Source organism: Sminthopsis crassicaudata, chromosome 1 (genome assembly GCF_048593235.1).
Source record: "Sminthopsis crassicaudata isolate SCR6 chromosome 1, ASM4859323v1, whole genome shotgun sequence".
Classification (NCBI taxonomy): Eukaryota; Metazoa; Chordata; class Mammalia; order Dasyuromorphia; family Dasyuridae; genus Sminthopsis; species Sminthopsis crassicaudata.
Window position 1 is genome coordinate 65,476,975 of NC_133617.1, and position 15,573 is coordinate 65,492,547.

The 15,573-nt window shown below is 43.2% G+C and overlaps 2 protein-coding genes across 7 annotated transcripts in view; both read right to left on the reverse strand.

Annotated features, from left to right (window-relative positions):
* Window positions 1-5,683: 5,683 nt before the first annotated feature.
* On the reverse strand, window positions 5,684-12,740 carry LRG1 (leucine rich alpha-2-glycoprotein 1). The gene is made up of 2 exons (XM_074308290.1): window positions 9,943-12,740; window positions 5,684-8,255 (listed from the first exon to the last, which is right to left on the reverse strand). The coding sequence occupies exons 1-2, from the start codon at window positions 9,972-9,974 to the stop codon at window positions 7,223-7,225; spliced, it is 1,065 nt and encodes a 354-aa protein (XP_074164391.1). The 5' UTR covers window positions 9,975-12,740; the 3' UTR covers window positions 5,684-7,222.
* Window positions 12,741-12,878: 138 nt separating this feature from the next.
* The window catches only part of SEMA6B (semaphorin 6B), a 71,182-nt gene continuing 68,487 nt past the window's right edge, over window positions 12,879-15,573 (reverse strand). For all 6 annotated transcript variants that reach the window (XM_074308288.1, XM_074308283.1, XM_074308284.1 and 3 more), the window contains one exon: window positions 12,879-15,169. In XM_074308288.1, coding sequence (XP_074164389.1) covers window positions 14,211-15,169 — 959 coding nt within the window. In that variant the 3' untranslated portion in view covers window positions 12,879-14,210. The remainder of the gene's footprint in view (window positions 15,170-15,573) is intronic.

The following is a 15,573-nucleotide window of genomic DNA, read 5'->3' on the forward strand; positions in this document are numbered from 1 at the left end:
ATATTTTATGAATTTTTTTATCAATCTTTATTTGAGTTTTTTGGTCTTTAATTTTCCTTCTCTATTTTGACTCTCCCTAGTTTAGATAACAAGATTATATTTGCATCCTAGAAAGAATTTGGTAGAATCTCTTTTTTATGCTTTGTAATTATGGAATTAATTTTTCTTTGAATGTTGGATAGAATTTGCTTGTGAATCTGTCTACTTCTGTTTTTGCTCTTCAGAGTTCATTTATGGCTTGCTCAATTTTTTTCCCTGAATTTGAGTTGTTTAAATTTTTTATTCCTTGTTCTTTTAATTTAGATATTTTATAATCACAAATATTCACACATTTCTTTTAAGTTGTCAGTTTCATTGGTTTATAGTTGAGCAAAGTAATTTCTAAAAAATCCACAATTTCTTCTTTGTTGTAAATTCTCCTTTTTCACTTTTTATTGTGGTAATTTGATTTACTTCTTTTATTTCTTAAATCAAATTTGTTATTTCTCTACCTCCCCCTCCTCCCAAAAAAACCCAATTCTGACTTTAATTGATTAATTTGGTGCTTTTTAAATGTCAGTCTTATTAATCTATTTCTTGATTTTCAGGATTTATATTTTGATGTTTAATTGGGATTTAATTTTTTTTTCTTTTTATGGATTTTTAGTTATATGCTAATTCATTGATATGTTTTTTCTATCTTTTGCCTATGAAAATCTTTAGAGATAATAAATTTTATTCTAAGGACTATTTTGGCTATATCCTCCAAATTTTGGTAATTTGTCTCTTGTCTTTATTTTTTATGAAATTGTCTACCATTTCTGTGATCGTTCATTTATACACCAATTTTTTTAGGATTGTTATTCAGTCTATTTTGAATCAATTCTTCAGTGGCTTTTTACTTAATATTTTATTGCACTGTAGCAAATAAAGGAGATGTTTAATATTAATGCTTTTCTGCTTTTGTTTTAAATGGCTAATACTTGTAAAGGTACTCTATACTGTTTGGGTATATGTGTACTCCTTTCTATTTCCCTTCAGTAATCATCATCAGTCTATATTTCAAACTTTTCAAAAATTCTATTCACGTCCTTAACTTCTTTCTTTTTTTGTTTAGCTTTTATAGGGATATATTGAGATCCCTTACTATTATAGTTTTACTGTATTTCTCCCTGTAACTTATTTATTTTTTCTTTTAAATATTTAGATGCTATGACATTTGGTTTATATTATGTTCTGAAATGACTTCACTGTCTATGCTACCTTTCAGTAAAATGTAGTTTCCCTGTTTATCTCTTTTAATTGAATTTATTTTGGCTGCTGCCTTCTAAAAATATGTTTTTTGTCCCTGATTTTTAAAAAAATTTCACTTGAGACATAACAGACTTTACTCAAACTCCTTATTTTAACTCTGTGTGAATCTTTATGTTATGTTTCTAGTAAACAATGTATTGCTGGATTCTTTATTCTATCTAGTCTATCTTTTAACATTTTGTGAGTTCATAAAATTCACATTTTCTATAATGTTCATTAATTTTATATTTTTCTTTATTCAAGTTTATTATACTTTTTTTTTTTTTTTTTTTTTTTAGTACTTACTATTAATTTTTCTTCCCTCTTTTATCCTTTTTTCATGCTTAGGGATTTGTTTTACTTATGATTAATTCCTCCCTGAATCTACATTTCCTCTTATCCTTCCCCTTTCCTTTTTCTGTTCTCTCTTGTTTCCCTATTAAGTTGAATGTATTTGCATACCAAACTATGTGTGTTCTACATACTTTTTTTCCTCTTGAGGCAACTGGGGTTAAATGACATGCCCAGTGTCACATAGCCAGGAAGTGTTAAGTGTCTGAGGCCAGATTTGAACTCAAGTTCTCCTGACTTCAGGGTTGGTGCTCTATCCACTATACCAACTAGCTGCCCCTTGTTCTACATACTTTTAAACAATTCAGATGAAAGTGAGGTTCACATAATGTCTATTTTCCTTACCTTGTGATTATAAACTTTTACTTGTATACTCTGATTACCTATAATTTCACCCATTTTTTTCTCCCCTATTTTTCCCCTAGCAGTAGTCTTTCTTCATTTTTTCCTTTCTTCTTTCAACATTGTCAAAATAATATTAGAGCTTTGAAGGGAGCCTTATATCATCTCCCCTTTATTAGAATATAAATATTTCATCTTTACAGTGTTCCTTATGACTATTTACTTGTTTTTGCCTTTTTACGTTTGTCTTGATTTTCACGTTTATATGTCAAAGTTTCTATCTTTTCATTAGGAATATTTGGAAGTCATCTATTGCATTGAAGATCTATTTTTTTTCTATTAGTAGGATTATATTCATTTTCTGTAGGGTAAGTTGCTTAAAAGCCTAGGACTAAGTTTTCTGTCTTTTGGAATATCAAGTTACATATTCCTTCTTTTTTATAATAGCTACTAAATCTTGCGTGATCCTGTTTAATTTGTACTTAAATTCTTTATTTCTGGTTTCTTGAAGTATTTTTTATTTACTCTGGAAGCTCTGAATTTTTGTGAAGGTATTCCTAAGAGTTGTCATTTTGAATATTTCTCTCAGGAAGTGATTTTTACTTGGTCACCTTGTTCCAATATGTTGGAAATTTCTTTCAAGATTTCTTAAACTGTGATATACAATTTCTTTCTTTCTTTCTTTTTGGTCTTACAATTAAGGTAGTTCAATTATTTTTAAGTTACCTCCCCTTAATTTATTTTCCAGGTCAGTTGTTTGTTTGTTTTGATATGATATACGTCACATTTTCTTTTCTTTTTTTAGTCTTTTGAGTTTGACATGTTGTAATATTTCTTGTTGTTTCCAAGCTTCTATTTGATACATTTGTTATTTGAGTAAGATTTTGTACCTCTTAGGTTAACCTGTTAATTCTCTATCCATCGCTCTAATTTCCTTTCCAATTCTTTCTTAAATTATTTATTTCATTTATAATATCATCTTAAACTATTTCTTCTTTCTTTTATGAATTCTAATTGCTTTCATGGGCAATCTATGTTTTTCTCTGACACTTTTATTTGTAAGTGGTTCTGAGTTATTCTCTCTGTCTCTGTCTCTGTCTCTCCCTCTTCCTCTCCTTGTCCCTCTCTCATTTCTTTTCTTCCTTTCTCTCCCACCTTCCCATCTTTTTTTTTGTGTGTCAAAGTCCTATTCTTTGTCTGGGGCAGGGTTGCAGATCTCTTGATAAGGTATCTGAAGTAATCTTGTGAAGCCCTTTCCTTGTGAGGAGATCTGAGTTCTAGATCCCTGCTTTTCTATAGAAGATCTTTTTTCCTTGGAGGAAGGGGCTTTCCTTCAAGAAGTCTCTAGGGACTAATCTAATGCCTTTGAAGGATGAAACCTTTATTTTACTCCTGGAGTCCAAGATCTCTCCTTCCCTAGTAATCACACTGAGGTACTTTTCTTTACCTTTCTTTTCTCTCCAATACATCAAGATCCCCTCTCCTCCAGGGATCAGATTGAGTTGAAACCCCTTTTTTCCTGGATTGAGGGGGTCCCTTTATTTTGCATAAGATTTTGATGTTGCTCCTCTTCTAGAGACAGAATTGAGACCCTCTTCGTTAGAATGACTATGTTGTGGTTTTTTTCTTCCACTAAAGATTCACTGAAGCCCCTTCTCACAGGGATCTGAATTGGAATGACCATGACAAAAAGGCTGAGTTACATGGTAATTAGTAGCCACAGTAACTGAAAGTAATGTTGAAAGGTGGCTGAACCACCCTGCACCCTTCTACTTCACCAATTTGACTTTTTCTCCTGTATGTTTTTTAAAGAGGATTCATTTTCAGAAATAGATTGACTAGATGGCTACTGAAGTCCCTTCCAATTCTTAAATACTATTAAAACTACTTTATGTAATAATGTGAGCAATGCTCCAATCTTAAGATGCCTTCCTTTTCTATTGAGAGGAGGGAAGTGTATTTTACTTCCTGTTCTCAGAGGGCAAGATTGGTCATTGCAATTAATCTGAATCCATTTATCTGGATGTCTTTTTTACAAAACTCATTGTCAAACTAAATAGAATTCTTGGTTTTTTTTTCCACCTTAATAAAATTACCTAAAGAAGGCAATGATCTAAAATGAAAAGTGGCAGAGCAGGTTTCTCTCTACATTGAGAGAGAAAGTTCTTTCTGGGACGTCTCTTATAATAATGTAATCACAACTTTTCTGCCATAATTTAAAGAAATACCATTGGGCTTAATGGTTTTTAAGGTTCCTTTCAGCTCTAAAATTCTATGTGAGAATATTAGAAAATCTTTGACATTTTGTTGTTTTTGTGTTTACATACAGACATGTATACATATATGTAAACACTACACACACATACATGAGGAATGTAGTAAGCAATTGGAAGACAGTTACCTTTGTCCAGCACTTGCCTTCTTTTCCTGTGTTTTCCCCTTTCCATTTATGTGATTAGAAAATAAAAAAGAATCTTAGTGGTTAAGAAAACTAAAAAATCTCAGACCCAAAGACCCCTTGGAAGTTTGTTGGAAGGACATTTTGTAAGCTGTTGATTTGGCAGAGAATAACAAGGAATTTCTAATCCTAAATCAGAATGAGGTTTCTAACATTGGTATCATTTCTGACCTTCTGTCAGTGGTGATCTGGAAGTGGAGGTTAAAAAATGACAAAGTTTATATGCTTTTTTTTAAAACTAAAAATTGTTTTATTTTCCAAAAAACTTGGCTCTTGGGATGAAAACTATATATATATTTTTAAAAGAAAATGTGTACTCTAGCCAAGGTTCTGAAAGTTGAGGCATGGGAGAAAAAGCTGTTAAGGATTTTCCCCCAGCACTTTTGAAAAGTACTATAGCTAAGTATCTAGGCTTTAAGTTAAAAGAGAAGAGGCAGAATCCACTATTACATCTAATAAGAAAGGGACAATACCTTAATTGAGAACTTCAGTTGAATCTAGAAAAAAAGAATCTCATGCTCAGAGGAGCCATGCTTGGTATGACCTGCAGAGATGGCAAGACCAATAAAGCATCATCAGGCACCCCATGTGAGACCAGCAGTAAGCAGGACTGTCAGAGTCTACACGCCATGTAGCTACACACTTAGCAGAGCCAACTACTTGCTTAGTGGTGAATAGGAATGAGAGCTAACAAGACCAGTATGATTATATATCATTAGTCCTACAATGTTATTTAAAACATTGGAGAGAGTTAATTTTTATTGCACTCCTCCTTCCACCTCACCAAGACAGTGTCAGAGGCAGGGTTTGAAACCATGGCTAACTCAGACCTAGCAGAGTTCAAAGTCCTGCTCTACAGATGTTGCTCTCTGTAAAATCCGTTGCTGTACTGTGCTAGATGCATAAGTTGCCCCTCTCCACATATACCCTGGTCACATGCTTCCCATGGGCTTGCTTCTTTATAGGTTCATTCTGGTCATTTGCATTCCATGAATATATGTTCGTTTACTTCACTAATGATGTGTGCATTTGTAAGAGAGTGTGCCCTAGGCTTACAGGCGAAGTGCTTCTTTTCTCACTGCTATTTTATCAAATGCCTTTGAATTGAATTAATTGCTTCCTCTGTCTGAGTAGGAAAAGTAAACACATGAGTGGGAGTTTATGAGTTACAATTTGGAATGGATATGAAAACAGAGTTGGTAGAGCCTGGGGTAAGCTGGTTTGGGGCATACATGTTGGTTGAAGGGTACTCCCAAGTGGTACAGAAACCTTTTATCTTTATTTTCTGATTACATAAGTCAGAGCAATTTATTTTTTAAAGTTAAACTCCATTCAATTTAAATATACTCCAAGATCCACATTCTAGCCAAAATCTATTGGCCCAATAGTAGAGGAAAATGGTCTAGATTTTCATAGAATTTCAGAGCTGGAAGTGACTTCAGGTTTTATCTCGTCCAACTTGTACTAGAAGAAGAATACTTTTTTATGACATTTATTCAGTTATTCAACAAACATTTATTAAAATCCTATTATGCATTAGGTACTGACAGTACTTAAAAAAAAAAAAAAAAAGAAATTGTTCTTGCCCTCAAGAAGCTTGCATTCTGGGAGTTGTGGGGGGGGGGGAGGAGGAAGTATGACAAATAAGAAAATACAAGACAGTTTGAGCTGATAGGAAAAAAAAAAAAACATTAGGGGAGGCAGCACCTCAATTAGGTCCAGCAGGAAGCTTAAGATTTCAAAAATTGTAGGAGAGGAGGAAGTACATGCCAGATCAGGATAGCCTTTATGAAGACACCAATGGAAGATGGAGACAAGAATTTGCAGGAAAGCTAATATGCTAGTTTGACTGGAACTTAAAATGCCTTAATGTATTTAAATCAGCCAAGGTGACTTGGATGGAAGTCTTTAAATGCCTGTCTCCCAGGTGTTATATATTAATGTAATAATAGGGAAATGTAAACAATAGGGAACCATTATCGACTTTTGAGCAGGAGAGTGATTGTGTCAGAAGTGTATATTAGTAAGATGATTTTAGCTTCTGTATGTACAGCAGATAACTTGGAAAGGGGAAGAACTAGAAGACAGGAGACTAATTAGGCAAGTGGTCATTCAGTTTCTGCTAGATCTCTTATGATGGAACACCCTAACATTCAAGATGGCTTATTCTACTTTGGAACAACTCTGTTAGAAAGTTGATAATCACTTATTAAGAATCTGCTATGTACCAGGCATCAAGCTAAGTGCTGGGGTCACAAAATGTGGCAAGACCTTGCCCTCAAGGAGTTCACAATCTAATTGCATAAAAACCTGGCTCTCTGAAAATCGCCCATATAACTCCTGGTACCTAAAAACAGTTGAGTACGTTTGGGCCAAATGTTTCCATGGAGACACTATCTCCTTAAGGACATAAATGACCAAATGAGTAAGAACTATCCCTCAATAATCTTCCTTTGTTTCTGTTGGATTCTTATTTGACTTATTTCCTATGATAGCTTACATTTCCTATTAAAATGGAAGGAAAGAGCAATCCTGCTAACTGTGATAGGGCTTTGGAGTGCCAACCTAGAGATGCTCCATCAATACAGAAGGAATACTTGTTTAGGATAGAGGAGGAAGCTTTGGGAGAGGGGTAAACTGGGCTATAAGGATGCTGAGTCTGTCAGGCTCAAGGGCCTAGGGGCTGTGGTCAAGGGGAGAATATTTAGAAAAACTTTGCTTGTTTGGTGCTGCATTATGAGCTCAGGTTGCTGAATGTGTAGGGGGATGTGCACAAAGCAAAGCTGAGAAGGTTGTGTCCTATGGAACTTGTTCCTTGGGACAAACATTTTTCTTAGCCACTTCCAGGAGCTTCTGGCCTGCTTGGTTTTCGGGGCTACTACAGAGGGTATTATGCTTGGAAAACATTCTGTCCTGCTTATTCAAAAGCCAGTGGTAGAGACCACATAGCCCCTCATCACATTTCCAAGGATTCTCTGAAAGATCAAATCCATCCTTCATCTGGCCCACCTTATCCAACAGCCCATCGGGGACCTGTGCCAGCGAATTGTTGGAGAGGTCAAGCATATCCAGCTCACCCAAGGAGCTGAAAATGCCCAAAGACAGCTTATTTAATCGGTTTCCCTGGAGGAAAAGGTAATGCAGATTTGGTGTAGCAGAAAAGGTTCCCTCAGCGAAAGTCTGGAGCTGGTTGCCCTGCAGATGAAGCCTTTCAAGGTTGGGGAGGCCCTTCAGGAGATTGGGGGGCAGCTCCAGCAACATGTTATCAGATAGATCCAGGATTTGTAGGGCTGTAAAGTTGAGGAGCAGATCTGGGGGTAGTTTTTGGATCCGGTTTTCAGACACATCCAACCACTTCAAGGCCACCAGCCCTTCCAGCCAGTCCAGTTTGAGAGTCTCTAGTCTGTTTCCTTTCAGCACCAAGGAGTGGAGGACTGTCGAATTTCTGAAGAGTCCACTGGGTAGCTCAGACAAGGTGTTATATGTCAGGTCCAGCACCTCAAGGCTGGGTGTGGGTTTCAGAAGCCCAGAGTTTAAATTATCAATCCTATTGCCGGCAAGATGCAATTCCTGGAGATTGGAGAGACCCCAGAGGGCATCACTTGAGAGCTGTGAGAGGTTGGTATTTTCTACGGAGACAAAAGTAGTATCCACTGGAAGACCCGTGGGGAAGCTGTTCAGGGGGCCACAGGTGGCTGATGTGCCATTGACTTGCAAGATACAGTTGCAGGCCTTGGGACACTGAAGAAGTGCTTGGCCAGGAGAAGAGAACAGCAGAAGAAACAGCAGCAGCTGCATAGCTAGAGAGCTACTCAGACCACAGGCAGCCAGGCTGTGGACACAAAAAGATGAATCATTGCTTGGATGCTATGCAATCTTGTCCCAAATCCCTGAAATTCTCTGGACTTCAGAGTAGACATAAAACAAAGGGGTAAACCAGATGATCACCTGAGCTTCCTTATAATTCAGAGAATTTTAGCAGTAACTTTCTAGTAGCTTTTCCCATCTCCACTGTCTTTCCTTCCACTCAACCCTTTACATCTCCCCCAAATACTTCCTTCCAAAAGATCTTGCTGTGTCACTCTCTTCAAAAATCTGACTTTCAATATCCCACACACCCTCCAATGTGCAAACACTTCCTTTCCAGCTTCATCTTATATTGTATGTCCAAAGGTTCCTTCCAAAGGATCACAGGATTTAGAATTAGGAGAGACCACAGAAAATACCTAGAGCAACCTCCTCCCTCTCTGTAAGAGAAAACAGGATTCAGGAAGGGGAGTGACTTGCTTAAGACCAAAGTCAGTTAATATGGCATAGATGAGCACTAGAATGAAGGCCCTCTGATTCTAAATGAAGAGACCAGTCCAATACATAATACCACTTCTGACATCTCACATTCTATGTTTTAAAATTCCAACTGTGACATGGTATTTTGTAAAGCCTGACATCCTATGAATATCTTGAATTTGAACCATGATTCTATTTAAGAGAGAGTTCTTCTATGAGAAACTCCTTCCTTTAAAAGTCCCTTCCAAGGTTCAGTGTTATACATTGTCTTTGAGTCCAAGTGGTGTTTCTACTTCCCACCTCCCAGCATAATTTGGAGGCGGCTGTCATCTGTCTTACCATTATCCTGGTGTCTTTGCTCACAATCCAGTTCTCTTCAGCCAGAATGTCCCTCCCTCTCAGTCTTTCCCTTTCTTCCCAGCCATAGTCTACTTGATGCACTACTTTCTCCAGGAATCCCTCCCAGCTAGCCTCCTCCACTGTTCAGAGCTCTTAGAATCCACAGTCTTAGAGCTGAAAGAGACTGAGACAATCCTTTCTTTCTACAGGAGAGGAAACTAGGACCAGAGAGGGGAAATGACTTACAATCAATTAATTAGTCACTGTCTAAGCCATATGGTCTATGACAGAGCTTCTTAAACTTTTTCCACTTGTAATCACTTGAGAAATTTTTATATGACCCCAAGTATATAGGCATATAAAATAGGCATACAAATCAAAAATTTATTGATTATAAATTATTATTTCATGACACCCACATTCAGTTACAAGATCCCATATGGGCTATAAACTACAGTTTAAGAAACTGGGACTTAGAGGGGAGTATTAGGGTATCCTGGTTGATGGCCTTGTCCCTTACCATCTCCCTGAGAACCTAGATAGGACCCAGAAAATCCCTTTTTCCCCTTCTTTTGATCTCATCCCCATTCCTAGCTTTCCTGATTAAAGTCCCTTCCCACTTATAACATTAACTGACCCCCCACTTCTGTTACAGTCCTGGTTTCTCTTGCATACACAAGCATATGCACTGTCTCTACATTTATGCATGTGTATAGCTGTATTTCTATTGCTATTTGCCTCGGTGCTAAGGTGTGTATTGCCCTATCTGTTTTTGCATTTGTGTTTCTAACTTTCTATTTGTGTATGTCTATCTGCTCCTATATTTGTGTGTCACTAATAGGTTTGTTAGTGTGCTGGATGTGTTTATTCTTGTATGTGCCCCAAGTTCTTACCTTTGGCCAGGCTCTGTGTTATAGGAGGACATAGTGTCTATTCAGCTACTGCTCATTGGCTCTTCCTTCTGGAGCCTTCCTGAGGTAGAGATTTTATATAAAGGTAGGTGGGGCAGGAAACAGGGAAGAACACTCCTGTAAAATCTCTATCCACACTGGCTTGGTCTAGTTCAGGGCCTCTGCAATTGCTTGCAAAATCACTGTCCAGTTGGGGGGAAGAGGGAGGGGAGGAGACTTCCCAGAATAGGTGTTACAATTGGGGTTACTCATCAAGATTTCTCCTAAATGTTATCCCTAGTTTTAAGGTCACATACCCTTTCCTTACAACCTCTGCAAGGTTACGAATCCAAGTTTCAGGATCTTGGGAAAAGAAAGGAAGATGGAAAGTGGTGGTGGAGGAGAGGAATAATGTTCTATGAATCCTGGAAAGGTCCATTGAACATAAAACTTCATCTGATGGGGACCTTAGAACACAGACCATCAGGGCACAGAACATAGAGCTGGGAGTAGCAGAATAGGCTAGCGTTTGGAACAGAGAATATCCTAAGAATGGAGAATATCAGAGCTAGGGGTGGGTATAAGGAGAAAGCCCTTCGGGCAGAGAATGTCAGCATTGGGAGCACTCAGAATGAAGATCATCTCTGGGACTCATCTTGCCCAATCCATCTTATTTGGCAGATGAAGCAATGGAAGCCTCGTGAAGCAAATGCCTTGCAAAGTAACGGGAAGTAGAAGTGGGTCAAGGCTGAGGGTGCAGGGTTCTTTCTTGTTCTTTACTTTGGAGTCTGTCCCATGGGGTTTCGTCATTGTCATGGGGGCCAGAACTGTTGGTGGCAGAGAAATTGCTGCTTCCTGATCTCTCTTAACTGAAGAGACAGATGGGCCTCCCCTTCCTGTCCCTGAAGCCCCTAAAGATTCCTTCTTGTCAGTCATCTCTTAATCCATATTCTTACTGCTCCCCTCCTCCATTGTCTGAGCAGTCAGAGACAATGAGGTTCAGTGTAAAGAACTCTGGCCCTGGCAGTCAGGACACCTGAGATGTGTGACTGTCACTTTCCTTCTCTGGCCCCAGTTTCCTCATTTGTTACATGAGGATGTTTGACTCAATATGCTCTGGACACCCAGCTAAACTCTTAAGACATATTGTGATTATAAGATCATCATACACTGTTAAGAAGAAAAAGGGTGAAGGAAAAGATGCAATTTTACAAAATGGGAAAATGAGACCCTCAATGGGGGGGGAATAAGTCTCTGTGCTCTCTGTTACAGTTCTGTTTCTTCTCTGATTGTCCCACGGGAATGACTCGGCTGCCCAGCCTTCTCTCTCTTCAAATGAATTCAGTAATAAGGATGCCCAGTCCCAGAATATCAGACCCATGTGCTTCTTCAATCTCATATATACACAAATATATACACATGGACATGGAAATGCAGAGACACACGTACACAGACAGACAGACAGACATAGAGCTAGCCTGATGTATTTCAAAGAAAATAAGATTAACTGAAGGGCTCAAGTTCATCCTCAGCTCTGCCATATCTCCATGTGACTCAGTGATTGTCCTTTGTGGGACTCAATTTACAGGTTTCCTCATCTGTAAAATGGAGTTGGAGCTGATGATCTAAGGAAACCCCTTTCAATTTTGACTTCATTATTTGTTCAAAAGTTCCTTCTCTGACATACCATGTTCTAAGGTTCCCTCCAGCTAGGACATTCTAGGTACCAAAGACCTTTCCAGCTCTGACATTCTGTATTCAATCAATCAACCAGTGTTTATTGAGTGCCTACTAGATGCAGACAAAAAGGAAACAGTCCCTGCCCTCAAGGAGCTCACATTCTATAGAAGACAACATGTACAACATATATACATATAAATAAATACAAAGTAAATATATACAAAATATGTGTTGACCAGACATATGATTTTATTGGTGTTAAGAAGGTCCTGATGAGGAACTTCCTTGACCAATACCAAAAAAAGGAAACAAAAAAAGGAAAAGAATGTTGGCTCTGAAGTCAGAGAAACTGGATTCAAAGTCTACCACTGAAGTTTACTATCTGGCTGATCTTGGAGAGATCATTTCATTTCCCTGGCCTCAGTTCCCTAATCTATAAAATGAGAGGTTTGGACCATTCCTTCCAGCTTGAAATCTATGGAACCTATGAAATGCATACAAAATAACCCAGGTAATTTGGGGTATAGGGAGGCATTAGCTGCTGGCAGAGAGGAGTAAGAGGTCGTCTGTAGGAGGTGGCATTTGAGCTGAGATTTGAAGGAAATCTTATGAGGTTGCAGTGAGGAGGGAGGGCATTCCAGGCATGGAAGACTGTCTAATTCAAAGGCCCAGAGAGGGGAGATGGAGCTTCATTTGTGAGGAAGCTTCCCACAAGTTTGGCTGGACCATGAGGAAAAGGGAGTTGGAGCCAGGTTTGGAAGGGTTTTAAATGCCAGGAGTTCTAAGGCCTCTCTGTTTTAAGGCTCCTCCTAGTTTGAACATGCTATGACATAAGGTTCCTCCCAGCTGTGATGGTCCAAGACCCAAGGTCCTTCCCAGCTCTAGCTCCATCCTCCTCATCCTCTAGCTTCAAGTTCACTGAAGGATGTAAAAAGCTTCCCTAAGATATGACCCCGTGTGGCTGAGCAGCTGCGCCCTAGGGCAAAGCCGCCTTTGCTGCCACGTTTAAATAAGAATAAAAATAGTTTACATTTCTATAGCATCTTTGAACTTGGAACTGATTTCCATCCAACCATCCTGTGAGGTAGGTAGCATGAGTATTATTATCCCCATTTCACAGGTAAAGAAACTGAAACTCAGAGGTGCCTTATCCAAGGTCACTCGGATGGCAAACCCAAGGCCCCTGACCCACAGCCCTGGCATCCACCACATCAGCCAGCCGGGTGGATGAGAGCCAAAGAGAGGGCCCAAGCAGTGGGTGTTGTAAACAGAGTTTTATTTGGGGGTGGGGGGAGAGGGCTAATTCCAGAGTTAATACAGAGCACAGCTGTTGCATGCATGACCTGCAGGTCAAAGGTGGAAGGTCACAGGTCACGAGAGGATGGGAGGTGCTGGGGACCCTCTCCCTACCCTGGGGCCCTATTTTACAGGGGTACTGTACCCCCCAGGGCTCCCTCCCCTGAGCCACACCAAACCAGAGCCCTTTAGACAGCAGTGTCTGGAGCATGGAGTGAGGGATGCGGGGAGAAGGGGGGGGAGGTTGGGCTGGAATGGGAGAGGTGAAGACCCAAGCTCCTCTCCAAGCTGGCAGACACATCGCCATCTTCCCTGAAGGGGTGGGATCCCACTTCCCATGACCCCTTGCCACGTCTGAGCCACTTCGCCTCTCTGAGCCACTTCGCCTCTCGAGCTCCTGCTAGACACCAGTGATACCCGCTCCGAACCTACCTCGCTTGTACCGATGGCCCCACAATCACCACCCGCCAGCTGCGGCCCTGTACTCGGACGCGCCCTCTCCCACTGCCCCCTTCCTCCGGGATGGACACGGGCATGCACACGCTCACACGCACATATACCTACCCAGCGACCCCCACACACATACACACATACACACGCACACCCAACTCAGAGGACCCCTGGCCCAAGGGACCATTTGGTGGGGGAGGGATACCCAGGGGCGAGGGAGGGGGGGGGCTCTGTTCAGGCCACGCCCCTGGCCAAGGGGCAGCTCCTCGGCCCGGCCCACTGAGCCCGAGATTGTGCAATTCATTAAAAAGAAAAAGGAAACCGAAAAGAAAAACAACCAGGAGAATGGCAGATAAGAAATGAGAGGCCAGTCTCCAATCGTAGGGATGGTAGGACGGAGAGCTGGAAGGGGCCTTAAGACACCATCTAGTCCGATCTAGTCCCTCGCTTCGCTGACAAGGACCCTCAGGCCCGAAGAGGTCAGGTGACAGCTAGTCAGAGGCAGGCTGGGATTCGAACCCAAGTCCCTGACTCCCAGTCCTTCCCATCCCAGACCAGCACAGCTTCTTCCAACCCCCGAGGGAAGGGATCAACGCTCTTGTGCTTCTTGTGCTCCCCGGGGGTGCCGCGGAGGGCCGGTGTGAGAAGGAACCCCAACTCCCCAGAAGCACCCTGCTTGGAGGAGGACCGGGGCCGCTGTTGCCTCGATGAGGGCCTGGGAGCCATCTTTCGCCTGGCCAGCCTCTTCCTGTGCCCGAGCTGGCAGGCCCCGCGCCTGGGTCCCCTTGCCAGGGAGGTGGAGGCCGAGAGGATATCGGGGGGCATCGATGGGCTGTGTCCCCCGCCTACTGCACAGGGGGTGCAGTCCTCTCAGGCCCGTAGGGGAGCAAGCGGGCAAAGTCTGTGAGTGGGCGGGGGCGGCGCGCGTGGTGGGGCTCCCCCGGGCATCTTTCGCTGCTGCCGCTGTTGAAGGTGTGAGTGCGCCGCAGGGCCGGGGCCGCCGGGCCGCTTCTCGTCAGGCTCCCGGTGGGGGGGCTCCAGGGCCTCGACAGGCTGTCAGTGGCTGGGTCCGGGTGGCCCGTGGGCGCGGAAACTACCCGCCGCCGGTCAGGGCTGGCGTGGGGTGTGATGGGGAAGTCCACGTAGGAGGCCCGGCCCGCCCTGGCTTGGGAGGGGGCCACGCCGCCCACCTGGTCCCGGCTCCCGGCCATCGCCGAAGGCAGGAAGCGCACGTCGCCGCCCGCCTCGGGGTCCGGCCCGTGGCCGCCGCCGCCGGGGTGCAGCAGGATGATGGAAGAGGAGGAGGAGGACGCAGCACCAAGGGACGGGGCGTTGCCGGAGGGCTCCCGGAGCACGGTGTGCAGCACTCCCTGCGTCTGCTCCCAGCCGCGCCGCGGCAGCCCGCCGGGGCAGCGCTTCTGCTGCAGCGGGGTCTGCTCGGGGGTGGGCAGCAGCCCCGAGGCCAGTTCGTGCTGGCCGGCCTGTAACAGCGCTGCTTGGGGCCAGCCGTTCTGCATGAGGGGGGCCAGCAGCGTCTCGGGCGGCCCGGCCCGCGGCCCGGCCCCCCCTCGCCGCTCACCCAGGCGGCTCACGCTGACCACCTGGCCCTCCCCGCCGTGCGCTAGGATCGCCTCCTTATCCTTGCGGCGGGCCAACTCCCGCCGGTCTCGATGCCCCACGAACCAGCAGACGCTGAAGCCCGAGACCACGGCCCCGATGACAAAGGCAGCCACCGAGGAAGTCACCAGCAGGTTCACAGACACGAGGCCAGCCCGCTCCTCCATGAAGCTTTCCCGAAGAAGCCCTGGGACACACGTGGGAGGGTGAGCCCCAGGCAGATGGCGCCGGCCCTCCCGCCTTCCCTCTAGCCACGGGGATGAAACTCCAGGGTCTGAACGGCTGACGGAGCCCCGGCCGATGGGCCTCAGGGATCCACTGCCCTTAGTATCTCTCAGCTTGCCTCCAGCCAGGTCCCTCCACACCCGTCTCCCTCTATGTCCATCTGCTGCCCGAAGAGCTTCAGTGCTGCTTGGCCAGACCGGGCAGCACGGAGCATGATGGGAACGGCCGGGGTCTCCCTGTCCTTGCCCAGGGTTTGGATATGTGTGGGCCCAGATGCTAGGGTGAGGCTGCGGGACAGCTGGGGGGAGGCTCATAAAGTTTCCCTTCCTCAGGAAATGCTGCCTGGTTGGTCTAGGTCAGGCATCC

Excerpts from the sequence above, each read along its gene's own strand:
- LRG1 (XM_074308290.1), bottom strand. The coding sequence starts at position 9,974 with ATGTCCTCCTATAACACAGAGCCTGGCCAAAG. Across the intron at positions 8,256-9,942 it reads AACACAGAGCCTGGCCAAAG|CCTGGCTGCCTGTGGTCTGA; the intron begins GTAAGAACTTGG and ends TTGTGTCCACAG.